The sequence below is a fragment of the Alnus glutinosa genome, chromosome 5, assembly GCF_958979055.1.
Source record: "Alnus glutinosa chromosome 5, dhAlnGlut1.1, whole genome shotgun sequence".
In the NCBI taxonomy this organism is placed as follows: Eukaryota; Viridiplantae; Streptophyta; class Magnoliopsida; order Fagales; family Betulaceae; genus Alnus; species Alnus glutinosa.
In genome coordinates, this window is record NC_084890.1 from 1,296,195 (window position 1) to 1,323,182 (window position 26,988).

The following is a 26,988-nucleotide window of genomic DNA, read 5'->3' on the forward strand; positions in this document are numbered from 1 at the left end:
TAGGACCGGGATTCCTTATAAATAGGTTATCCGAATTTCATAAAAATATATATATATATATATATATATATATATATGGTGTCATGGTGTGGGGGCTCACCTGCCCAAGCAATTAGCCCCTGCATCTTAAGCTACTCGAAACAAATGAATTTCGCTCCCTTCTCTCTTAAGTTGGGTAAATTTATGTGAAAGTCGGGAGCCGAAGAACATGGATTCTCATCCAGGCCAACACAGTTTGATTATTTACACACTCTTATCTTATTAATTTCCTTTTTACCTGTATGCTGTTGTACACTTCTGTAAATTTATGGATGAGGGCATTTAGGGTACCCCATGTACCGAGACTAGAGGTGATTATTCATAGAGTAGAGTCTGGAGCCAGGACATGGTGTTATACATACATGTATTAGTTACTTCATATTATATTTATTATTACACCTATGTTTTGTCTAGATTTACTGATTATTTCCATCTCATTTCACTGTTTCATGTTATTTTATACTCAACTTTATATATGAAATAACTAAGCATTAATTCTTTATAATTGTAGCCTTTTATATCAACCACTTCCTGGATTAACAGTGGCATTAACATCTCAGATCCAACATCAAGACTTTGTGCCCCTATTTCTTAAAGTAGTCAGAGCTTTTTAGAACCATTCAAGCCCATTTCAGGTTTTTGAAGATTTTGTAATTCAATAATGAAAAAAAGAAAAAGAGAAGGAAACTTATATAAATTGGATGTAACTATAATGTTAAACTAATAACTCTCATGGTACACGAAATAATTTAAAGCAAATTTATATAACTATGTGAGTTGCCATATCAACTGATTCCACAAATAATTTGGTACTGTAAAGCCACAGGAGAATTTGAGGAATCATTGAATTTATCAACCATCTCTCAGCAGATGGGACATGAAGGAATTATAAATGCCAACCGTTGATGCTTTTTGGAATATGGGAATCAAACTAAACTATATTGAATAAACTGCATTCCTGATTTCAATGATCAAAATGTGTTTTCTCATTCTGATTGCTGCAAAGCCTCGACAAATGCATCCTTGATGTGTGGGTTTGAAGCTGCTACTCGCTGGGATGTGATGTCAAAATCTTTACCAGATCTGATTTGTAACAACAACCATCAAATGTATTAACAAGGAGAAATATTTGAAAATTTCTATAATTGAGAAAGCTTCTAAAGTTAAAAAGCAAACATGCTTATCATAGCTTGCCAGTTGTGCACTTTGCTAAACCAACCAATTAAATGTCCAAATCATGAATTGATATGTGAAGGCTCACAAGGTGAAGATCAATGCAAGCTGACTACTTGCCTACCTTCTTGAAATGGTTACTGTGGAAGAATGCTAATACTCTACAGAACCTTCCATATTCCCTTTATCAGGAAAACAAGAAGAATCCACATTTAAGTATGTTACTTACGGATCATATACAAGTCCTCCGGCTTCTGTTACAATCACAGCACCACCCGCCACATCCCTGAATACAAAAGCAGACTATGTCAATCACAAGTTATGCCAAACCTCACTTAAAACAAACAATATTGAACCAAGAAGCAGACTATCTAAATCATCGACCACACCAAAGACCTCACTGAAAAATTACAATATCATACCAAGGACCCCCAAAGCCGAGTTCAAAAAATAGGTCAAGCCTTCCGCATGCAATTCCACAGAGATTTAATGCACATGAGCCAGTCATTCGAAGGGATCTCACCTGATCAAAAGAGAAACTAATATCCATGAAGCACAGCAATGCAATGTTATAAAACCCAATAGCTTCTGTGGAAAGTTTATAATTTTACCTTGGAAAGTAGGCTATTAATCCTATTTGTAGAGGCATCCAATGTTGACTTATCACGTTTTGTCCCAGCCTGCTCTTTCAGGATAAATTTTTAGTAGTGTTGAAATTGTCCTCTTGATTGTCAAGACTAAGGCGTTTATGAATTTAATCTGAAATACATTCTGAAAGCATGTATTTCTGAAAGACAATTTCCATAGCAATTAATGTGCGTGTGTTTTAGAGATGCATGATGCTGGATTTTAGCTTCTCGCATAATCTAATACAATGGAAAGATTGCTAGGAAGGAGGGAGGTTTTGTACATTCACGTACTATCAAGCAGGGGCACATTATATGTATGCTCACTGGGGTTCTTCAAAAATAACTAATCAAATAAACGGCATGTCAGGTTGTTCCTTAGAAGTCTAGCACCAATACAAAGTTACTACCCAACTAAAGAACACCAGCTAAATATAACTGCTAAATTTGTAACTGTGATTCCGCATTATATCCCTATCCATGGACAGTGAATGAAAAAATATGGCAGGGCCACCGCATTCTAATATAGCGTATTCTTGACAAATACTATCATAGACTTCGTCTATTGTTCCTTTTCCCACCTCCTCTTCTTTTTCCTATTTTTTCAGTTTATGGACAAGGATCAGGGCGGACCATAGAATAACATAGTTTCAGGATTTGGGACCAACTTTACAAGTTTATTGTGACTTTGGCCAGTCTTATTTGGCTTGATCTTGAGGTTGGTGGGACATTAAAATCCAGAAGCACTGACTCCAGACTCCTGAGACTGAGCTGTAGATTGTAAAGGAGAGCAGAGTTTCACCCACTTGGTTTGGGCTCATGATTTTGTTATTAAAGCTCTACAGAGCTCATCCAGTCTAATTGGGCTTTGCTGGTTACCATCTTGTCTCCACTAACTAAGTGTTCTGTGTATATGTGACTATACAGACTAGTTGCATAAAAGAACATTATTTTCCAGTTTTTCAAAGTGTTAAAACATTATTACTGTTTACATACCACACAGCATACAGCACTATTTCTATTTACATATCCCATACCATAAAACCTGCCATATTTAACTAACAGTAGCGTAGAGGTTGTTTGGCAAACAATTCTCACTTCCCCTCTATTTTTTTCACTTCTCCCAAAAAAGTCAAATAAAAAGCATTCTCTCTTTTTTTCACTTATCACATCAATAATTTTTTATTATTATCCAAATAAAAAAATCCACTACAAAACAAAACTCTTTTTTTTTTTTTGATAAGTACAAAACAAAACTCTTTCACTTTCCTATAAAACAATTCCAAACTTTTTTATACTTTATATCACATCAATCACTTTTTACTACTATGCAAACAAATATTTTACAATTACAACCATTTGCCAAATAAGCTCGTAATCTTTTTATGAGATTGAGGGAATTGAATTGCAAAACATAGTTTTGCAGGATTGCACACAGTTTCATTTTTATCACATCAGGTCAGGTATACTCATTGGGGTGAATTATGCCACTGATAATTCTGAAAACATGAGCTGTAAAGAGAGAATGATGACTTTTTACAACCACACTAGAGTGAACATAGAATTACCGTCGCAAATGAATCAACTAAAAGAGACTTGAGTCTAGTTCCAGTGGGTGCTAAAGCAGTGCCTTTAAGATTGTTGGCTCATATCCAGTGACAAGCATTGACAACACTTACGATATGATGGAAAATAAATACAATTCCTAAGGGTTATAAGAAGATGAGGAAAGCATAATAACTTTCGTCTAATAGTTTTGCATCAAAGAATCAGTTCCGTTGTATACTTGCATACCTCGGTTGCAAGAAGAGACTTCACAAGTTCAGTTTGAGATGATACTGCAACATTGTAAAATACAAGCATGTCGCTGTTAGAGTTTCCTAGGATTAAAGAGAAAAGCAAGAGAGAAATACACAAAACCAAATGACTAAGAAAAGCAATCTTGCCTTTTATAGGGTTTCCATTCAGAAAAGCACCTTTTCCATGGATGCCAGTAAAAAGCTACATATCATAAACCCAAATTTACAAATAGTTCAGCCACCAGTACTTATAGAAACACATTTATGGACTCTCAAATTCAATAATGTGTGGACAAGAGAACCACACGTGCCCAGGCAGCCAGGTGCTCAAAGAGGCCCAGACACCTATTCAGCCAAAAAGAAAAGTCAAAATGTCGATCATAAGAATCTCTGACCTCCAACAGGCCAACTTGATCAGATCAGAGTATGACAGGGAGAAAACACTGATTACTTAATTGCTCACTGACAATTATGTTAAGCGCTCCTCTGTCTGTATATACAACAGTCCGACAGCATAAAGCTGAAAGAAATTCAGTGGACATTTTTCATGGGCTAAGTGGAGGCCGCTATGTATAACTCTATGCATTGCACAGAATGGTCATTGGTTGACCACTTATGTTACAAAAGACATGAAGCATTAGAATTCTCACCTCATCCATTATTGGATTGTAAACAACACCAACTGTGGGAACCTTTCCAATTGTAAGACCGATAGAAACACAAACGAAAGGAAACCTACAAATAATTAAGTTGTGACAATAACAACAATGAACATGACTGAATATACAAACAAGAAAGGATCACCTACAATATGAGAAACTGATATTTACCCATGGACAAAGTTAGTGGTTCCATCCAGAGGGTCAACTATCCATGTTGGTTCATCGGTCAGATCCACAGCACCATAGGCAGCAGTAGTTTCTTCACCAATGAACTAAGAAGAACGCCAGTTGGAGCCAGTAAGAAATTATTCAAAAAGAAATGAAAATTGAAGGCCATTCTTAGGAGGTAAATACTAAATTTTGAGCATTAATTGCAACTTTCTTGATGCATAAAGAAGGATAGGTGTTAACCTTATGTGTGGGGTAAAGCTGCTTGAGATGACTGAATATGAGATCTTCACATGCCTTATCAGTTTCGGTGACCAAATCCACCTGCACTCCATAACATACAGTTTAAGATTATAAGTTGCTACTTCTCCTCTAAATTCCTTTTTCCATCCTCAATCTTTTTCTTTTCTTTTTTTCCCCAAAGAATACCCTTCACTTAGACAATGCACCATCTGGTTGCTAAAGAAAATAATGGAATAGCAAACATTGATTTAGTACACTACTACGCCTATTTAACAAATTTATGGTTCAAAAGGGACCTGTCCACATAATTCTTCATCTTAAACTATTGACACTGTACTACCATCCACTCTCTACTATCTCATCAACACTTGTAATTTAGTTCTAACCATTTATTGGGCATGCTGCATGTGTATCAAACAACATTTATAATTCCATAACTTGTAATGATCAGATAAGAAGCCAAAAGAGAAAAAGAAAAGCATATCTTAGTATAGGAAAAAAAAAAACTACATAAAACCTTCAAATCGAAAAGCATACCACGCCTTTATGCTCCACATGTTTGGTTTGATAGAACCCATTACGAATTACCTGCAAAATTAAACATTTACGAGTCTCAATAGAATAAATGACGAGGAAAATGAAAATAGATACTAAAAAAGAACCCGAAAAAAAAGGGGACTTTGAATTAACGAACCTCGCCAGCCTTCTTCGCTGCATCGACAGCAGAGGCGAGGAAGTCTGAGAGCGAATCTGAAACCCAAAGATTTGGAAAAACGAAAGAAAAAAAAAAAAATAGTAAATGGATACCAAAGAAAAAGAAATGCATATAGAAAGTGTGTTTGTGAGAGCAAGATTGATGGGGTCCTACCATTTTGGGCCATTTTTGAAGTGTCTGGAAGAGAGAGAGAAAGAAATGAGGGAAAACTAGATGAATCGATGATGATATATGAAAGACTCTGCCTTTGTCTCTGAGCTTTTCACGTAGCACGCTCTCAAGTCTCAAGCAACAAAAACAACTGTCTATCCCATATGCTTATATAGAAAATTAATTTGGAAATATTTCTTTTATATATATATATGTTCCTACAGTTGCTGAGATTCACTATCATAAAAGAACTATGAATATGCTTATTGGATATGCTTACCATCAATTAATAGTCTTATCAGTTACTCCTCTTTAGGACTCTGCATCTTCGATACCCAAAATCTTCATAAAAAAAAAAAAAAGTTTGGAATACTACAATTCTATACAAATTCATGTGGACACAATTGAGTAATGCTAGAGATTATCTTTTTATTCTTCCAAAGTTGATGTAGCTTTTAAACTACTATGATCAAAATCCAATGATAATTTTTAGAGTCACATCAATTTGTGAGGATAAAAATATGGTCTTTAACATTACTCAAACACGTTTAGTTTGCCGAATAGACTTTTTGAAATAGAATCGTCATTGCTATAGAATAATCATTCTTTTTGTTTGGTTGCACACTATTTTTGAGAATGATTATTTTTTCTAAAAAACGAGATAAATAGATATTCTAAGCGGAATATAATGAAGTTTTTTTCAAAAAAAAAAAAAAAAGCTCTTTTGTTTTTTTTTCAAAACCAGTGAATTTGGAAATATTTAGGAAACTTCGAGTTGTGGAATAAAGACAATGTGGACTTGATGGGTTGGTACATGTAAGACTAAAGTGATGCTAGAACAAACCGATTACCGGTGAAGTGGGATGTACAAGAGGAACATGGTTCCTGATATTATTGAGATGAGGATTCAAGGGGCATAAGGGAATATGCCAAGATTCTTGTACGTTGTCGGGTTCTTTTTAATCGTGACTCACACGCTCAATTAGGAGGGTATGATGCCCTTTCTTATGCTTGTGAGAGGGACAGTGTCCTCTGCATAACTGAAATTGGACCCGTTAAAATTTGGACAGTGTCTCAACGGGCCGAGTTCAAACTGAAATTGTTCCTAAGCCGAAACCATATATGCAACCCAATCATAACCTTTGCCCTAACTCGATTAGTAAAGGGGTTATAATCTTGCTTTGAGTTTGATACATAAATAATCATCCTAAAAGCTTTGCTGATCCTTCAACCTGTGCTGAGCATCGAATGCTTTTGAAGCCAATCTACAGCTGAGGGTGTTCGTCATACAATTTCAAGCTGGTGGATTCTTGCATGAGTCCCTAACAACTTTGAATCACACTAACTTATATATATATATATATATATATATATATATATATATATATATAAGTAAAGCAATCTCATTAAAAAAAGAGCATAAAGACACAAACCTCGTATACGAGAAGTATACAAGAAAACCTCTTAATTAACGGAAACAGATAAACAAAAGTTAAAAAAAAGATAAAAAAAAAAAAAAAAAAAAAAAAAAAAAAAAAAGATAAAAAAAAGGGAAGAAAGTAAAGGCAAGCTATGATGTGCTTCCATCCATGTGTATAACGGGATGAACATAATCATTTTCAGCTCCACCACTTAATTTTTTATATCTTCAAAGCTTCATGCATTCCGCTCTTCAAATACACCACATTAAACACAACGGTTCCAACCTTCACACTTCCAAAATGTTACCCCACCTCAAGTGACCTCCCCAACTCACCAACAACTCTCTCACCCTTTTAGGTATAACTCATTCAACACCAAATAGACTGAAAAGTGAGCTCCATAAATCTCTTCATACTTCACAATGAAGGTTGTCAATGAACAATCACACAATAACTTGGTTAAACTATTCAAACATCTGCTTCAGCTAAGTGCTGCATTAAACTCATTTCATCGGCTTATTTATCTACCTTTTACAGAAGTACATTTAGAATCTAGATTACAGAGCAGGATCATTAGAAACTAGAGGATATAAATTAAATAGAAAATAAAGTCTCGGATATTGAAAGTGCGTCGTGCTGATGGCTGTAAGACTATATGATTCACAATTCACAAATACTCCAATGACTGTGTACAACAAAGCTCGCTCATGGGTGGTGTCTCAAGGCTCTCTAGGTTCCAGGGAAGCAATTTCTTTCACAACTTGAGCTTTGTCAGCCTCAAACTCTTCATCCTCTGCAACAAAGCAAAAACCAAATATTGTAAACACGGTGCCAACTGCCAAGACAACTGCCACATATTGTTAATAATAATGTGTCTTTTACCTTTATCAGTTTTGAAATCAGCAAACAGCCTTAGAAGCTTGCTTCTATTTGCTACAAGTATGCCGATGATGTCGGTAGGTTTGTTTTGATTAGCAGCAAATAGCTGTAAAAATGTGAAGATGTAAACCTAAATAACTGAAGGAGCACTTGAAAGTTCATGAGTTCAAAATGCAGCTGTTCGAAAATAGTACCTTAAACACATGAAAGGCTTCTATTTGAATGCTCTTGCTCGACTCCTGCAACAAAAGGGAATCCACTATATATAACACATGAACATTCACTTAAATAAGATAAACATTCCAAATTTTCTTTTGGGTGATCAATTAAAATAAGAAGAGTACTCTTTTTTTTTAAAGGCATATTGAGATGAATATTCTTCTCTTTTTTTTTCTTTATATAAAAAAGAATACTCTATTTTTTCTTTTGGGCCATCAAATATGACATCATTAGTTCATCACAGAATCCATAAGGAATATCTTAGTGGTTTGAAACATGAAACTTGTCTAGAAGTGGAGATGGCACCGTCTAGGCAAGAGGCACATGGGAAATAAAGATGTTGGTATCTTGGTAAGAGGGACCATAAAAGATGAAAACATTACCATCTCGAAACAGGGCCCATGGTATATTTAGAGGTCCAATGTAAAAAGAAAACCAAATGCATCATAAACTGACATAAAATAATTGGGAAGGTAGATAGCCATTTAAAGAAAAGAAGATATATTAGGCAATCTGAGAGGGTATCATACTCTGAGAAGATTCATAAGAATCCTCAGGTTGTCTCTTGAGCTCACATATCGTGTCATTACGGCTGAATTTGAGCGATCCAGTAATATGTCTCCCAACAGCTGTAACAAATAAAAAAGCCTTTTCAGAAAATAATGTAATGTCAGAGTTACCAGCAGCAGTTCACAAAGGCCAACTAGCAACACAACCTTTCTATGGAAAAATAAATAAATCTTACATTAAAAAAATAAAATTTTCAGGAGGGAAAAAAATCCATTGGCTCCGACCTACATGTTTTCTTTTTTTATTTATTTTTATTTTCTTTTTTTTCTTATTTTTATTTTCTTTTTTTTCCTTTGAAATATTTGGGCCAAATATCAAGTATTGGGCATACCTTGATAGCTTGTCTTCTGGTGATGTAATTAGTAGATTCCAGTAGCTTTGAATTATACTCTGCAAAAAACTGAAAACAGCAAAAAAGATTGGAAAATAAGTCGTGATCAATCAGACACATTAAGGTTCCCTGCCCTGCAGGGTGACAAATTGGGCTCCTATAAGAATATCTAGTTAAATGATTAAAATTTACCCTTCCCTATTAGCTAAGACTTTTGGAATAACTGGTAATTTTTTATAACCAGGGTATCCGGGGCTTCGCCCCAACTAGATCATCGGGACACCATGCAAAGCGCCCCTCCCCCCCGGGTCAAGTAAAGCTCGGGCTTTCGCCTGCAGGTGTGACCCCAAAGAATTGTTTGAATTCAAGGGAGGTTTAACCTTAAACATGATGCTTCATAAGGCACCAAGGTCAAGTAACTTACCACTCAATCCAACCCATTGGTATTTAACTAGTAATTTATCAGAGTATCAAAGAAGATTGTCCGGAGTTCAAATCCCTTTTTTTTTTTTTTACTAATATTTTATGAATGTCCTGAGTTCAAATCTTGTCTCTACTCTATACTTCCCATTCAAAGTCCACATGTTGAACCCCATCCTTAAAGGAGAGACTAGGCTTGTACGTAAGGTAAGTGTTAAAACGTTTTAGTTAAATTATTAAATCCACACTTTCCCATTAGCAAAGACTACTGGGACAGATTGTAAATCTTCACTCATCAATAGAAGTTTCTAAATTTGGTATTAAAAATACTAATGATAACAAACAAAAAGAAGTTTGAAAACAAAAAATTGATATGCAGATACTGAATTATGATTAGCCCTACTCAAATGAAAAGGCAAACATTGAAAAAAGATTTCCTCAAAGATGAGATCTCTGGGGACAAATAAGCAACAAAGCAGAGCTAAAGAATATCAAATCAAATTACTATTCATTAAAAAAAAGAAAAGAAAAAAAGAATATCAAATCCCCAAAACAACCAAGTGGAAGATATAAGTTCTTCACCTTCATGATACATATGTATTTTGATACAAAGGAAAGCAACAATGTTACCTACTATCACAAGATCACGGCCTAGTTGATATTATAAGTGTTCATCCCAATTCTTAATTCCTACATATATAATTAAGTACCCTCAATGTACTCTCTAATCAGTGCACATCACATACGCTTCTTGTCATCTCCGAGAGTGTGGTTGTGTGTTAACACACAAGAAAAGTGAAACAAAACTTACCCAGTCATAATTCTTAGAAAGAAATTCAGAAACAGTTGATTTATGCCTGGTCAGAAGTTCCTGCAAGAAAAAATGTTACAATAGCATCAGAACAACCCTAGTCCAAGTGTGACGTCGTAAGTACATGACTCAAAATAAAATGATTCATAACAATCCGTCAATCCCCACCACTGCCAATGACAATTTTAAAAAATCTCTTAATTATTATAACAAGCAAACCCCTGCAGACTACTGCAATATAGAGCTTCTATAGAATTATAATATAAGAGAATTTTTTTTTGATAAGTAAGAAGATTTTATTAATTCTCTTATATTATATTATATTAATTATAATATAAGAGAATTATGAGCCAAGAGATGCAATATTTTTTTGATAAGTTTTTTAAAAAAAAAATTGAGAAGTAAGAGATGAAATATTTTTTGATAAGTCCAAGATGAGGTAATTGTGACGTCCCACATCGCCTGGATATGGGAATTGGTATATACTTATATGTATATTCGCACAATTCTTGACACATGTAAGAGATGAAATATTTGAAAGAAGAAGAACACTAAATACAAATACAGAAAAGTATTCAATATTTTCAACACTTCCGAGGAAGGGAATGCAACAATTAGGAGACTAGCTAAACAAAGGGCTGCAACATCATCCAGTCCTAACTACTTAAATAGGATTTTTTTTATTTTTTATTTTTAATAAGTTAACTTCATACCAGACTTTACTTGCAGAAATGTAGTTTTCTTAATAAAAAACCTACCCTGAAATCAAAATAGAAACAAAACTGATAATTAATGAGTGGTTCTGCCAGTTGGGCTCAACCTTAAAAGTTGCAGCAGCATCTGCAGCAATGTCGAAATTCGGAAGTTGAATATAATCAAAAAACTTCTTCATGTGCTGAGATTCCAAAACATATCTGCAATTAAACCACAAAAATCCAGTAAGTCAAAAAGCTTACGCCAGACAAGCATCATCAAGAAATCAGCTTTCAACAATTTGAAAGTTGGCCAAAATTGCTACAGAAAAGATGGATCTAACTGGGAAAAAAAAACATATCAATTATAGCTTCATAACTACATCAGTTTGATAGACACACCAGGAACTTCGTCCAAGAATGATATCTACTGGATACAATTACGAACAAAATAATTTTTTTAAGAATTTATTGATCCAATAGTTCAAAGAGGCAACAAGTAGGTTCCTTTTGCTCACCTTGCAACACTCTGGTGACGTATGCACTCCCTCAGCATTGCACCAAAGTGTAGAGCCATGTCTGTGTTTTCATACCTAAAAGAAACAACATTCTATCATTAGAAGACGAAGTCTAACATGGGCCAATTAAAAAGAAAAAAGAGTTTAAAAACCCTAAAAAGAAGCCTCAGAAGAACAGATTATAACAGCTCAAAATGATTGTCTAGCCTGAAGACTTATGAAAAGAGGGCGTCATGAACGTAGCATCTAACATCAGTGTGAGTGCCGAGATTTTTTTTTAAAATTGGTAAGTTACACGCACCCGATGGGACTTGAACCCATGACCTCATCACCCTCCACCTTGCTACAAAGGAGGAACTTCCATTTGAGCTAAAGCTAATTGGTGTGAGCACCGATAATTGAAGTAATTCATAACCAAATTGAACCAAATCTTTGGTTTGCCAATAGAGAAACTTCACATGAACTTGGTAGATCAAGAAGACATTATTAGTTTTCTCTGAAAGTTCCATGGAATCCGCTGACCATGGGGTAGTCCAGAGCAAGGATGTGACTATGTCAAATTCAAATAGGAACACGCTATATCATTATCAAGTCAAACCAATTTTTTTCAAATGATTGGAAATGAAAAGTACACCAACAAAAGTAATACCGAAGATAACTACCATCTAGACTATCATGCAAGCAAAAGTTCGGCTACAAACTATTACATATCCATCTTCAAAACCAACAGAAGGACATCATCATGGGTTAATAAGCTTAACAATTACAAACCTCTTCTGAGAGTGGCTTACCCTGCTATCAAGATATCCATTAGATCTTTGTTTGCTTCCAAGTAATCAGATGCAATTAATCTTGACTGAACTTGTTGCCTTTGCAAATTTGCAACAACTTGAGTGGCATCTTTTCGAGCCTACAAAAGGTAATCCTTGTCAAAATTGATACCAAGCTACACTTAGTAGAGACAAACACAAAGCATTAGCAGTTTTTGATCCTTGAGGATTTGTTGCCAGGGTACTCCACTATATTTTCCTTCTAGACTGTTGCCACAACTCCTCTAACGAGAGAGCATATGAATCTGAAGAAAACCTCGCAAACTAAATTAACAACCCTAGGAGATTGTCAAAATATGCAGCTCTCACTATAAGAATCAAGTATGCTTACCTCCAAATTCAATTTCGGAAGACATAAAATCAGAAGCCGTAGCGTGTTCTCTTTGAAAAACTCCTGGGTCAGTTGTACACAAGCTTCTGCAATTGGCTCTGATTCGCTATTGCCATAAAGAATTGACTTAAGCTCCCTGATATTTTTACCCAACTCCGACATCTGCTGAGAAACACAAAATTGAAAAGAAAGGTAAATTTCAGACAATAGGAAATCAGAATGCATTAAATAGGTCGATCACTCACCTGAGAACACTTAAAAATATATGTAAACCATACTTAGAAAGATTCCGAAACTCTAGAGCCATATGTAATTGTTTTCAAGCAAGTTGATTCATATTTTCACTATCCCACTTAATTTAAATGATAAATAAATTTCTTATATTAAGCACAAAGTTTAATCATAAGCTAATGTCTATACACATCAAACGTTAATGTAAAAATTTCTGCACACACAAACCATGTATCCACATACTCTCCATTTGCGTAAAGTATAAATAGCAGAGAACTCGATAGCAGTCGGATTAGCTGAATATTCAGTGAAAGAACTTCAACCCAAGTCATGGTATGGAGCATACATGACCACCAATTACACAATAAGGATCACCCATTAAATTTCCAATCTGTTGCAACCGCAAATACAATGCAAGTGAAATCATGGCTGACCTATACTAGATTTGCACGAAATGGAACCTTAAGATTGAAAAGCTACCAGATTGCTGCATTCCGCAAATCAAAAATTTAAGATTCAACTGCCCAAGCGATATACAAAACATTAATAAATAAACAAAAAGGTAATAAAATGCTATGACACAGACCGAAATTCAGCTTTTGAATTTTACATACTCCATCATCTAGAACCAGAAATTAGAACAAAAACCCAGTAGCTGAGCCATATTCTACTATCTACCTTGATTGAGGTACAAATTTTTCATTTTCTATCAAACAAACCAAACGCAACATAATTATTTTTACAAATAAATAAATAAATAAATGTTACGCTCTACATCATCTAGAACCAGAAATTAGAACAAAACACAGTAACTGAGCCAAATTATGTAATTCATCTTGATTGCTGTGAAAAAAAAAAATCGTTCCTATCTCAAAACCAAATCCAAACATAGACTTCACAAAGTTCACATGTTTTAGCAAAATAACAGCAAAAGATCCTCACAATTCAGCACCTATCCGGATCCGAAAATCCGAACCGGCTCAAATCGGACTCAATCAAGAGGCGTAGATCCGAATAGCAAAAGACGAACCTTCTCCTCGCGCTTGCTCTCGCGGGTATCGGAGGCGCCGCGCTGGACGTAGAGGAGGAGATCGCGGGTCTGTCGGACGACGTCGGCGGGGGTGCGAGGCTTAGACTTGAAGAGGCCCTTCATCTCCGACGGAAGGACCGGCTTCTTCTCTACCGGCTTCTTTTCCTCCGCCGATGGATTCGACACACAGTTTCCAATTTTATCTCTCTTAGGGTTGTTGTTGCATAACTTTGGCGTCACAGATGAAGATGACGATGCCGATCACGATTCCCACAGATAGAAGGGATTTGTGTGTGTGTTTGAGTGTGTCTGTGTATCTATTTTCCTTCAATTAAAAAAAAAAAAAAAATGGGTCCCCAATCAGAACCATTTTCTGTTGAGTTGTCCGGCGGTTTAGCTTTGTGTTTTACTCCAACTGGAAGGTCGTTGTGTTTGTTTTTTCGTATAACTTGAAGAAATATATATATATATATATAATTATTTGGAAATAACATCAAATATCTAAAAAAAATAAAAAATAAAGATAATCCACCGATAAAGATTAGAACCAATAATACATGGAATGATAAATATGACGTTAGGCTAGCTCAACAAAAAATAGGAGAAACCCATTCAAAATAGTGTAACGCTATAAACTACATGGTTTATTTAAGGGTGGAGTGACCATACTAATAGTAGTAAAATAAAAGTGTAATTTCTAGTATTATTTTTATAGTGATGTTATGAGTAGTATAATTTTTTTATAAACTGTCGTCACAAATATTTATATAAGGAGTAATCTTAGAAATCAAATTTTTATTTCTTAACTACAGTTTAATGCTGACGTGATAGTCTTAACCAACCCTTGTAAAGGTAAAACCAATATTTAAGATGAGGGGAGATAGAACTAAAAAAAGAACTTTTACGATGAAAAATTAATTTTAGAGGACTTTTAAAATAAAATTTTAAGGGGTTTTTAAAAATTTTGGGGGGCACAATAGCAATGGCAGTTCCACCGCTAAACCCTTGATTCAGTCATTGCTAAAAATAATGATAATAATAATATATTTCATTGATTGGTTAGGATTATCACGTCAGCATTGTAGGATAAAAATATGATATATAGCTTTACATTGGCACTATCATGCCAACATACTCGCATATTTATGGGATATTAGTGTGGTATATAGAATTTATAGCCCTATATATAGCATTAGTACTTTTTATGTGAATTATCATATTAGTCATTAAATAATTAAACTTATCAGTCAAAATTTATTGTTTAATTTTTTCACCTAGTGTTATATAGCACTCATGTAAACTATTGGGTGAGTTTATAAAAAAAATGTTGTACTACCAATCATTTTACTTATTTTTAATAAGACTATTGGTCTGTGTTAGCCAAAGTGGTTAAGCTGTATTTGAGGACTTGTGATGATTCAAAATGTGGCCAAGTGAGATTCCGAGCTGCAATTTATTTATTTTTTTAATTAAGTACAATAGTGGCCTAACTATTTCAAATAATTAAAAAAAAAAAAATTACCTATACATTCAAATTCATCTCATATGGGCTATATTTTCACTAACTCATGGTCCAAAAAAACAACTAAAAAAATATAAAAATAAAATATAAAATATATAAAAAATAAAAATAAAAACTATTTTTGGGTGTTGCAAGGGCCAGGGGGATCAACTTGCCCACGCTTCCAGCCAATACCAACTGTTTTCCACCTTCACTCACATTCACATGCATTTCCCCCCAACCCCACATATATCTTTACATGCATCTTTTTCTTTAAGCCATTAACTGCTCATCTTCAAACTGTGCCTTCCAACTAGAATCACCTTTTTGGTGACTGAATGTCCACTTCTGCAACCTGGTCCCCTGCAACAACATAGGTGTCTTTTGTCTCGGTTGAGGCCTGTCTTTGGGTGCCTTTTCTAGAAAACTCATTGTTTTTTAAACCTTTTTTTGCTAAGTATTTTAAAATCTTGCTTATTCTTTCACAAATTTAATTTTATTTATTTTTGAAGAATTTCACTTATAACCTTTGAACTTTCACCTCCTTTTAAAAGAAGGTACCTAAACTTTAAAAACGTCTCAATTTAGGTTATCAATTTTTCAAAAGGTTTCAATCTCAATCCTTCGTTAGAATTTTCAATTAAATCTTGTCAAAATTCTCAAAATACCTATATTTTTTTTAGGAAAAAAAAAAAATTGCTAGGATTTAGATGTTGGTTTGAATTTAACGGAATTACAAAAATACCCATGCCTTGATCTTTGAAATTTTTAATAAAAATTTTTAAAAAATTAAATACAGGGGGTATTTCGGGAATTTTTATAGGATCTAATGGAAAATTGTAACGGATGACTGAAATTGAAACTTTCTGAAAAACAGATACCCTATATTGAGACGTTTTAAAGTTTAAGTACCTTATTTCAAAATTGGTGAAAGTTCATGAGTTATAAGTAAAGTTCTTTTTAATTTTTTTCTATTGCTCCCGATATTTATTGGTAATGATTTTCATATAAATTAAATTAAACGGCGGACAAAGTTTTCTTTTGGATTGAGTTTGAGAAATTTACTTAATTTAATCCTGTTTATACAACTGAATATATCCTTAAAACATGTAATTCTTATATGTATTTTTTAATAAAATTAACATATCATGTACATTTTATACATGCAAGAAAAAATCGTTTGCTCTAAGGAAATATATTATTTAATTACATATGTCTATTCTTTCTGATCGAGCTTGCCTAGAGACACTCTCTTTCTTAATGACCACCATTAAAATTAAATAAAAATAGGTAATAATCATCTAAGCAATATAAGAGTTATAAAATGCTGATAATTTTTATATTTTATATTTTTATTTCATAACTATCACATAATGCTGAAAATTAAATATTTTTATTAAATATTGACGGCAACAACTAGAAATATACAAATAGTTATGGTTGCGGTTGTACCGTCGATTAACATTTAATCACAATCAATGGTTTTGCAGTTATTGGGTTATAAAACCGCTAACCGTTTTTCAAGTAATGGTCATTTTAGGCATCTTTTAGGTGTTTTGGGTCTCATTTGGGCATATTTTAGACTATTTTTAGCATGTTTTAGTGTTTCCAAGCATTAGAATTCATGGACATAGAATAGGACCTTAAGTGATAGTTAAGGAGTAAAAAACTTCAAGAGAGAGGGAATCTCGTTTCTTCTTCTAGAGAGAGAGAGCGTTGGAGAGCTTGGTTTCTCCGGGGGAGGGAGGTGTCCCTCCCTCCTCCTGGTGGTGTTTTCTCCCTCTAGTTTCTTTATGAGCTAGAGTGGTTTTTTGTTTGCCCTAGTTTGTTCCAGTGGGAGTTTTGTTCCCCCCGGTAAGTTTCCAGTGGTGGTGTTTGTTTCTCCTAGCTATTAGGGCTATGGGGTTTGGTTATTTGTGCTTTTGTTGTTGTTCTACTTTTGTTTTGACAGATACATTTCGTTTAAGTCATCTTGGGAGTGACCTTCATTCGTGGTTTCCTAGCTTCCTTTTTCGTCAGATCTACGTTGATACGCCAGAGATTTTACGACACGACCCACTAGTGTTTGTTCGCTGTCAGCCTCTGTTCCTGCCGCCTCAACAATCGGCGATATTGAACTCCCACGCTCAGAACATGGTTTGCACGCGTTGAGGGTTTGGTTTGCGCGTGAGGGCCACATTCCACTTTTCAGGCCAGCAAGATGGTGTTTTCGGGAAGGATTGCTGACTGGCTGCAACAGGGGTGGACAGAGTGTGGCGCGTGTCTTACACGCTCCGATGGGTAGTCCTCCACTTGCCAGCTCAGCGTTTTGTTTCTGTTTTATGTATATTCTTACTTTCTTTCACAATTTACTATAGTGATGGGCTGAAAATTACTTGGGCATTTAGGTGGCTTGATAGCTAGACCAGGTCTTCTCAAATTTAGATGGGTGGTGTTTTATTGTAAAGAGAGGTCTAAAATGTTTTGTTCTTGTAATTTTTTGCTTGTTGCTTTGGTAACTGCTTTAAGCTAAGTATGATCCTGGCTTAGTGTTTAGGGATTCTTCATCTCTATTTACTACCTTCAAACTCCAGGCTTGTGATGTAGATTTCGGGACTGATTTATTTGCCTTCGGGCTTCTTATGAAATGATAGATCCCGTTCAAAAAAAAAAAAATAGGACCTATTACTACCACCAAAAATCTGTATGTTTTTTAGGTTTTCCGTATAGTATTAACTTTCTTCATAAGTCTTATAAATAATACGAGTTCAGTCAAGAACAATAGCTGCCAACTTTGAATAAGAAACCAAGCCCCTTCCTCGTAGGAGGCAAATAAAGAAAATTGTGTTAGTTTACAAATGCCCATTTCAAAAAAAAAAATATAGTATATATGCTTTTGGTGCATGAGTAAAACTATTTCAGAAAACAATATAACCTCAAGAAAAAAATAAATAAATAAATAAAACCTAGTAAGCTAGCCAAAACAAATAATATAGATCTACAAAAGCAAATTGTGGGCTAGCTAGCTTCATGCTAGAACATTATTTAGTATAAACCTCAACCCTAATATATGCAAATTATGTGCTTAACTGATTACTTGGCACAATGTTTAAATATTTGTTTTTAAAAATACAAAATAAAAAACAAAAAACTTGACAAGCAGGAATCTGTGTGCTAAGTGTTTCTCTTTACAAATACACCACACTTCAAATAAATTTTAAAAAGATTTTTGAAAAACAACAAACAAATACTAGTGCATTACTCCTATCTTACTGATTGACTATAAAATGAACTTGTGATAAATATAGTAGAGATATTAATCGCAAAATGAATGCCATTCATGGGAAGTATTGAGATACAACTCAATCAATTAAGCTAATCGAGCCTCAGTTAAATGGAGAGGTTCTCAACCACAAAAACATAAAACTATATATATCTCAAGTCGTGTGATGAAAACATAAACTTTTGATATTTAATTATTAATGAAAAAAGTACACATATTCTATTTAAACTACCATCAAGTTGTCTACGTACCCTACAATGACAAAAATATCATTCATAAAATTATAAAAATTCTTTAAAACAAAACAAAACTTATTTTTAAAAAAAAAACCGAAAAATTATTTTTTAGATTTTGTTTTATATAATTTCAGTTTCGGACACCCCTTGAATTTGCATTTTTCCCGTTTTTTATTATTATTTTTTTCAATCTTTCAAAAAAAACATCCATTTTTTTAAAATTTAATATATATATATATTTGTCTTATTGAAACTTTTGTAGGGTTATTTTTGCTTTTTTGTTAGTTTTAGGGAAGACATTGACATTTTTTAGTAGTTTAAAATGAAATATTGACACAATTGGTAGTATGAGGGGCACATTGACAATAGAGTGATAGTTTGAAGGGAGTATATGTACTTTTTTCATTGTTTAATATATAAAATATATATATATATATATTATAAACCAGGTAGGATTATTATCCATTTTTGCTTATCCCTGTAATCACAAGACAACATAATCAACATTTGTCAAGATACATTGTCATTTCCAAATAGAGATTTAGCAATATTTATGTATGGATTGTTAATAAATGTGAGAAAGATAATATGACTCGCCAGCCCAATTAAGTTTGTTTTGGGTTAATTAATGCTCGCCGGAGCAGCCTATAAACTATAAAGACTCCAAGAATATTAGCAATGACACCAGATATTCAAATGACGAAGAGACAAAAACTCCATTTGAAACATATGTTTGTGGTGCAATTGTCGTTATCCCTTTTGACAGTTTTTTAGCACAATTGATCAGTTTCTAACTCTGGTTAATTAGGTGTTCATCTGAATGGTTTAAACACAATCTTATTCATCCCAAAAAATTTGTAAAAATAATTATTGTGATTTTCCATATATGTTTATCAACACATTCTTTTTGGGTTTTTAGAAAAACTGACGGCGACTATGGAGAAAATCAACATCGGCGAGCAGGGACGGGGCCAGACATTTTAATGGGAGGGGGCCAAATAATTTTTTTTCTTAAGTAGGGATTAAAGTATATGTATAAAGGCAAATTTTAAGTAAATTAAACATAACCTAGTTTTGATATTTTTATTATTCCATTCAAATTAAAAATCAATAAGCAAAAGTAAAAAAGAGTTTTGTTGGGGATAAATCCCACTCAACCCGATCCAAAGAAGAGATTCAAAAGTCAAATAGGTCCAAACAGATAAGAATAATGATAAGATAAGAATAATGATCATATCAGAGGTCTAAGAAGATATCAGATCAGAAGTCTAAGAAGATATCAGATCAGAAGTCTAAGAAGATATCAGATTGGAAGTCTAAGAAGATATCCAATTAGAAGTCTAGTAAAGGATTGAAGTCCAATTAGAACTCGGACAGCAGTTCTAGATCAACAAGGAGCAGGAGTCCTAATCCAGGTTTGACTCCATCTCTATGCCTATAAATAGGCCCATACCCCAGGTATAAACTAAGTCTCAATTTTTATGCATAGAGCATTATTTCTCTCACAGAAGCTAACTTAGGCATCGGAGCGGGACCCCCGGAAGGGTCCCTAGGTTTTGTTGTTTTGCAGAGTTATTAAGAAGCGTGAAGAACATCAAAGGAACGTGCAAATTCACACCATACCGGAAACTGTACCAACAAGTTTTTAGAAAGAAAAAAAAAAAGTAAAGAAAACCACTGTCCAAAGATTCAGAAAATAAAAAATAAAAAATGTCTCAATTATTTTTTCCACACATTCTTAGGAAATCGAGCTTGGTTAAGCTTGTGACTCCTCAAATCTACACATGTCTTCTTCCAATGCACTACTTTACTAAACCCTTTTCGTTTACTTTGAACACAGTCTCTACAACTTTATAAAGATCTTTCCATTGTTAGATTCTTAGGCATGTCCCTTACTACCCGTGAAATATTAAAGGAAAAAGTTTTGACAATAATTAAAGAGATGATAAAAGGGAATGGGGCAAGGAAAAAAAAAATCTTGCTAGGGGCCAATAAGCAAAAAAAACCTTAATTTGATTCATCTAAAAAAAAAAAAAAAAAAAACTTAATTTAATTTTTTTTGTTTTACCTTAAATTTTTTTTTTATTATTATTTGTTTCTCTTAAGAGTTGAGGGGGGGCCATGGCCCCCACTGGCCCCCCCTCTCTCCGTCATTGTCGGCGAGTGGTATCGTTCTCCGGCAATTAACTACACCATCATAGTGGTATTCTTCAGCTATCCAGTGGGTCGCAGAGAACCACTCCGCCGGGGTTAATTGTGTCCCTAGCCTGCTGGTTAGTTGCTAATACATTTATGCTTTTTCTTATTAAGCAAAATCCAACAAAATAAAAATCAAATTAACATACAAATCTAAGAATTAATAAAAGCACTCAGTTCTTAAACTTTATTCACCAAAACATATATATCGACGTTACAGGAAACACACAAAATCACCCACTCCGATCCAAAGCATTTCCAAACAAATTTGCATTCCGGCTAACCAAAATCATCTTTAATTAGGGCCGACTGTGAGTGCCCTTAATTTGCTTAAACGAGGTAAGGTTCCTGAAATTCTCCCAGGGCTTCTCCCACACAACAGCCTCATAGTGCTTGGTCACGGCCCCGTCCTTGGCCGCCACGTCGAGCCGGTATTTCGTCCCGGCCACGACCTGGGTCTCGCCCTTGACCACGTCCACAAACTTCAGGTCGGTCTTGGACGACTTGTTGTACTCGGCCACCGCGAACTCACCGATCTCCTTCACGTGCGGATCGTTGACGTTCTTTATTGGCTGCCACCCGCCGGCGAGAGGACCTCGGCCGCCGACGGCGGAGGCCAACAGGGGAAGGACGAGAAGGGTAAGAAGATAAAAGCACAGGGTTTTCATTGTAGTAACCGTTGGTTTCTTCCTCTGATGGGTTTTGGTATTGAAGCGTGAGAGAGAATGGTTGGTGGGTCGTCGGTTTTATAGAGGTCGTGGGACGTGGATAACGGCTACGTAAAAAGAAATATAATTTGGAGATAAGATTTGCCTTGGAATTTCTGGAAATTACAGTGGGCCTACGTTACGCGGAGTTGAGCGTGTTGGGATTGGGGGTCTTGGTGGATTTACAGCCCTCAGATTTTGACAAAGATGGAGAGCGGTATACACGGCACCGACGGCAGCCAGTAATTAAGGGAGATCGGAGGTCGGGGAAGTTGGGTTGAAATCCATGTGTTGGTCTGTCTCAGACTTGAAAAAGTCTTACTGGCTACTGGGGCCTGTTATTGGAAAGTGGGTCCCGCTTGATGGATTTGGCCCAATTGGGTTTCGGTGAACGGTGACGATGTGGAGGAAGCTGTGTGCTGTAGCCCATCTAATCAAACTCCCATTTCGCCCGTTTTGGGAGAAATCTTTCCTTAACTTACTGCAGCAAACAAAGAAAAACAAAACAAAACAAAACAAAAATAAATCACCAAATCCAAAAATTAATAGCACCAAGTTGTTGTTTTTTTTTTTAAATTAAATAAGGAAATTCTTGTCACTTCTTATCCAAAAGAAAAAAGAAGTGGACAATCCTATAAATGAAAAACGGGTAAACTCTCCAGCAATAAACTCAAACCAAACTAAAACAGTGTTGAAAAAATTGAGTAATATTTCTTACACAACTCTTACACAGCTTTTGTACAACTCTAACAACCTTTTTTTAAGATCAATCATTGAATATTTAGATCTCACATGCAAGAAAACAAATCCAATAGTTGATCATAAAAAAAAAAAAAAAAAAAAAAATTTAAAAAGTAGTTAGAGTTGTATAAAAATTGTGTAAGAGTTGTGCAAAAAAACATTACTTGAAATAATTACAAAATGTAAGAAATTGGTCAAACAAGTGACCAGTTTCTCATTTTGCTCTCTTGTCTGTCAATGAATTCAACAGTCAACTCCCCGATTAATTTCTTCATTTACTTACTGTATAAATAAAAACTGATTTAAAAAAAAAAACAAATTTATCTTTTAAATGGGAGGGAAAGGATATATTTTTTTTATTTAATTTATTAAATTGATATATGTATATTAAAAATGTATGTATGAATCATATGCTATAAGAATATATGTCAATTTAATAGGCTTAATTGAATAAATTGCTTCCTATATATATCATAGAAAACTTTATCTTTCGAAAAAAGTACCCCACCCATGAATAAAAGTTTAAGAATTATAATTTTTTTGAACTTTAATAAGGTAAATTTTCTTTTTAAAAAAATATTAGAAATTTTAATCTTATTTAAGAAAACAAATAAATAAAAATGCCTTATGTATTGCAATAAATGAAATAAAAGGCAAAAAATTAGGTAACCCAACTATGCAGCCCGTGACCCTTCCAAAACTGCTACAGCGGTATTATGAGTCACTTCCACGCAGATTTTGATTGCGAAATGATAGCAAATTGCAAAATCTCTCAATTAAAGCAATTGAGGTATCTCTCCCTTTCTTTTCTTTTCTTTTTCTTAATTTAATTTTATGAAATATAATTAGATTCGTTTTGATTGGAACACGTGTTGCATAAACACATGTCTCAACTCCAATATTATCTACAATTTAAACTAAAACTGAACCCAAAAAAAGTATCTTTAAATCATGATCAAACTGAACCCAAAGAATTCATTTTAAAAACAAGAATGTCAAAAATAATTTAGAAATAAATAAAAACAACTAAAAAATTAAACAAAACACAAAAATCTCAAAATCCAAATAGAGAAAACCTAATTGACAATAGTTAATCAGAAGAAAGTATAAATATCACTCTTAGATTTTGGTTTAGGTGTCAATTTATTCCTTATAGTTTTAATTTCAATAATTTAGTCCATATATGGACATTGCTTTTATTAAAAATTTCTGTTAAATCTAACAAATCTAAGTCATGTGTAATAATGATATGACAATATTGTTTATCCCTAACCTTCTTAATTTACATCTCAAAATATAATTCATTTCCTCAACCACTGTGAACCCAACTAATGAGGCTGCTATGAAATATTTACTCATGGGCGCAATGCCGGCTCAATGCTTAGGCAAATTAGGCTATCGCCTAAGACCCCAAATAAAAAAATAGTATAATTAAGATTTTCTTTTTAAAAAATAAAAATTAAAGCCCCGTTTATAACAAAAAAAAGTTAGTTATTGCTCTTTAATTAAGGTCTCAATTATGGTAAATAAATAATATTATGACAAAAAATGTAGTCAGTGCTTTTTAATTAAGGCCTCAATTATGGTAAAAAATAAATATAAATAATTGAATTCCAAGATATTAAAGAGGAAAATAAAGAAAAATGGAAAGTTACTTTAATTGCACCCTTGAAACAGTTACTAACTCATAATTTCACATGAATTTAAAACCAAAATATTGGCTAAGTTTGTTTATTGAAATAATTTTTTAGAATAAAGTTAATTTCGTTTTACGAAAATTAAATTCTACATAAAAATAATTATATGTAACTCAACACAAAATATAACATTTGTTGAAATTAAATATTTCCTAACAAAAGATGAATTTTGCATGTCGCTTAAAAAAATAAATAAAGGCAAAAAGCAAAGAGAATGATTTAAAATTAAAGTTATTTAAATATAAAAAAAAGCCCCACCTGAGTTTATCGCCTTAGGTCTCAAAATTTATTAAGCCGGCCTTATATGGGCGGGGCAAGCTCTTCTATTCTGGTTCATGGTGAAGTAGATAAACGGGAATTAATTCTAACTCCCACATGATGAGAAAAAGTAAAAGGATATGGTTTGAATATTTAGAGCCCACATGTAAGAAAACAAATCTAATGATTGATTATAATAAAAAAAAAAAAAAAAAAAAAAAGTACTTAGTGTTGTGCAAAAATTGTGTAATGGTTGTACAAGAAACATTAGTCTAGAAAAAGAAATATCCGCAGGGCTACAACAACGTATTGGCTTACCAACCCAATTTATTCTGCTTTTTTGTTGGGACTGGTTCTTGTTTGTATATCTTTATTCCATATTAATTCTATCAAACTATCATTTTGTAGCTGCCGCACAACTCCTTATTTATGTGGGAGCCATAAATGTTTTAATTATATTTGCTGTCATGTTCATGAATGCCTTATTTATTAAGGAACATATGACAATTCATTTTATAATTAAATTGGGTTGAAGACAATTACTCAAACCTAATTTGGAGAAAATTTATGTCTGCATATTGCCTATTGGGAGGAAAAATATTGGTTTGATTTAATTAATAGAGGTTTTGATTTCTCATTAATGTAATATGCAAGGACTAAATATATTGTTCAAACAGAAAATAAAGTGACTGATCAATTAATATCTAAATCAACGTTTAGGGTGATATATATGTTTATTATTTTCAGGGAAAAGAAAAATAGCACAAGTAACATAAACCCTAGAAAGAGGGAGAGCTTTATTACAAGCAACACACACAATCACCCATTGTAGAACAGAACTTTCCCAAACTACACCCTTTAAGCCGTAATACGCGTAAACGAGAGAAGGCTCAGTTTCCTTGAAGATTTATGCACAAAAGACTCGGAGGTGTTGGTGGCGCCCCCGTCCTTTGCAGTCAAGGTGAGCCGGAAGTTCGTTGTCCCGAGATAGACCTCCAATGAGCAAGCGCTAATCACGACACTGAACCGAAGGTTCGCCCCAGACGACTTCTTGTAGTCTGTCACCGCGGTCTCTTCGTAGGACTGAATGACCGGGTCGTTAACATTCGGTACAGGCGTCCACGCGGCATCATGCGCCGCCGCCAACATAGGAAGGACGAGAAGAAGAACAAGGTAGCTAGAAGCATTGAGCTGCTTTCATTGTAACTGGTGGTTTTTCTGTTACGGGTTATTGTATATCAAAGCGTACGTGCATGAGAGAAAGGTTGGCGGGTGCTTGGTTTTATAGGGGAAGGGGATAACGGCTACTTTTGGCAATGCCACAATCATTTGGGATGGGGCAGAGATAAGGTTTGGATAACGTTTTACGGCACTCCACTCCACCGGCGAATAATTGAAAAGGAATGATCACCGATCGGAACAAGTTGGGAGGGGCTTGTGAAGGTGGATCGACGGGATGGGTTGTTGTAGTGTTGAAGATGAAGATGGGGTTGATTGAGGTGGCTATTTGATTCTTTTTTATTAGAGAAGAGAAATGCTATAGACCCCGAAATATTTTTCAAACTGAACGTTCCAAACTGACATGGACAGGGACGTGGCTGAGCCACGTTGGATTTTTTTTTTTTTTTAAAAAAAAAAAAAAAGAAAAAAGAAAAAAGAAAAAAGCTGAGTCTCCCTCTCTCTTGCCCTTAAGCAGATCGACCCTTTCTCTCTCCCCTCTCTCACCGGCCGGCCTGACCAGATCAGGCCGGAAACCCACACTCGGCCATGTTGGGTTTTATTAAAAATAAAATAAAAAACGCCGAGTCTCCCTCTCTCTCTCTCTCGCCCTTAAGCAGATCGACACTCTCTCTCTCCCCCCCTCCCATTGGTTGGCCTAACCGAATCTGGCCGGAAACCAATGCTCGCCCAGCGTGGTTTGAGAGATTCGGCCGGAAACCCACGCTCGGCTGGATCTGATCTGAGATCCGCTAGGTCGTCGGGGTTGGCTGGATCTCTGTTTCCGGGCGGATCTCTCCCGAGCTCCAGTCGCTAGCTGTCCATGGCCTTCAGGAATGGCGAGTGGGACGGCCGGCGAGAGAGAGACGACGAAAATATTTGGAGGAGCTTTTTTTTTTTTTTTCTTTTTTTTCTTTTTTTTTTGTAAATACCCAACGTGGCTTAGCCACGTCACTGTCCATGTCAATTTGGAACGTTTTATTTGGAAAATATTCGAGGTCTATAGCATTTCTCATTAGAGAATACCTTCTATCCCGTCCTGGTGTAAAACCACTCATTTACAGTGTTCAATAAAAATTTAACACGTTAACTCATTGCACCAAATAGAATAAATACAAAAGTACCCGATTAAGGGCACTGTTGGCAGAATGTTAAGGGCAGCAAAGTACCGATCCTCCAATAGCCTCTCTTGGGGTACACAAAAGATGCAGCTCCCTCTTCATCCACCAACGTGACCAACCCACAAACCACCCCAACTCTCCGAGCCAACATCGCCACTGGAATCCACGGAGTCATGCCAGAGTTCACAGCCGG

At 34.7% G+C, this 26,988-nt stretch overlaps 3 protein-coding genes across 4 annotated transcripts; all 3 read right to left on the reverse strand.

Moving 5' to 3' along the window:
- Window positions 1-714: 714 nt before the first annotated feature.
- On the reverse strand, window positions 715-5,740 carry LOC133868506 (inositol-phosphate phosphatase). Its single transcript, XM_062305416.1, has 12 exons — window positions 5,579-5,740; window positions 5,405-5,460; window positions 5,248-5,298; window positions 4,711-4,791; window positions 4,468-4,571; window positions 4,288-4,372; window positions 3,785-3,839; window positions 3,633-3,676; window positions 1,824-1,892; window positions 1,635-1,735; window positions 1,442-1,498; window positions 715-1,122 (listed from the first exon to the last, which is right to left on the reverse strand). Exons 1-12 carry the CDS (start codon window positions 5,589-5,591, stop codon window positions 1,026-1,028), a joined length of 813 nt encoding a protein of 270 aa, XP_062161400.1. The 5' UTR covers window positions 5,592-5,740; the 3' UTR covers window positions 715-1,025.
- A 1,636-nt stretch (window positions 5,741-7,376) lies between these two features.
- Window positions 7,377-14,283, reverse strand: LOC133868557 (putative MO25-like protein At5g47540). Of its 2 annotated transcripts, none has more exons than XM_062305483.1 (11): window positions 13,859-14,283; window positions 12,598-12,762; window positions 12,228-12,346; window positions 11,437-11,511; window positions 11,047-11,140; window positions 10,227-10,286; window positions 8,996-9,064; window positions 8,625-8,723; window positions 8,070-8,114; window positions 7,879-7,981; window positions 7,377-7,789 (listed from the first exon to the last, which is right to left on the reverse strand). In XM_062305483.1, the coding sequence occupies exons 1-11, from the start codon at window positions 13,979-13,981 to the stop codon at window positions 7,716-7,718; spliced, it is 1,026 nt and encodes a 341-aa protein (XP_062161467.1). In that variant the 5' UTR covers window positions 13,982-14,283; the 3' UTR covers window positions 7,377-7,715. The 2 variants fall into 2 exon arrangements, with proteins under 2 accessions (XP_062161467.1, XP_062161468.1); XM_062305484.1 differs by having other exon boundaries at window positions 12,598-12,759; window positions 13,859-14,280.
- A 6,930-nt stretch (window positions 14,284-21,213) lies between these two features.
- LOC133869691 (cysteine proteinase inhibitor 1) lies at window positions 21,214-21,789 on the reverse strand. The gene has a single exon (XM_062306758.1). It carries the CDS (start codon window positions 21,719-21,721, stop codon window positions 21,353-21,355), a length of 369 nt encoding a protein of 122 aa, XP_062162742.1. The 5' UTR covers window positions 21,722-21,789; the 3' UTR covers window positions 21,214-21,352.
- Between the last annotated feature and the right edge of the window lie 5,199 nt (window positions 21,790-26,988).

Excerpts from the sequence above, each read along its gene's own strand:
- LOC133869691 (XM_062306758.1), bottom strand. The coding sequence starts at position 21,721 with ATGAAAACCCTGTGCTTTTATCTTCTTACCCTTCTCGTCCTTCCCCTG.
- LOC133868506 (XM_062305416.1), bottom strand. Across the intron at positions 1,736-1,823 it reads TTAATAGCCTACTTTCCAAG|GTGAGATCCCTTCGAATGAC; the intron begins GTAAAATTATAA and ends TCTTTTGATCAG. Across the intron at positions 1,123-1,441 it reads GGAGGACTTGTATATGATCC|ATCTGGTAAAGATTTTGACA; the intron begins GTAAGTAACATA and ends GTTACAAATCAG.
- LOC133868557 (XM_062305483.1), bottom strand. The coding sequence starts at position 13,981 with ATGAAGGGCCTCTTCAAGTCTAAGCCTCGCACCCCCGCCGACGTCGTC. Across the intron at positions 9,065-10,226 it reads TTTCTAAGAATTATGACTGG|TTTTTTGCAGAGTATAATTC; the intron begins GTAAGTTTTGTT and ends TGCTGTTTTCAG. Across the intron at positions 7,982-8,069 it reads AAGCCTTTCATGTGTTTAAG|CTATTTGCTGCTAATCAAAA; the intron begins GTACTATTTTCG and ends ACATTTTTACAG.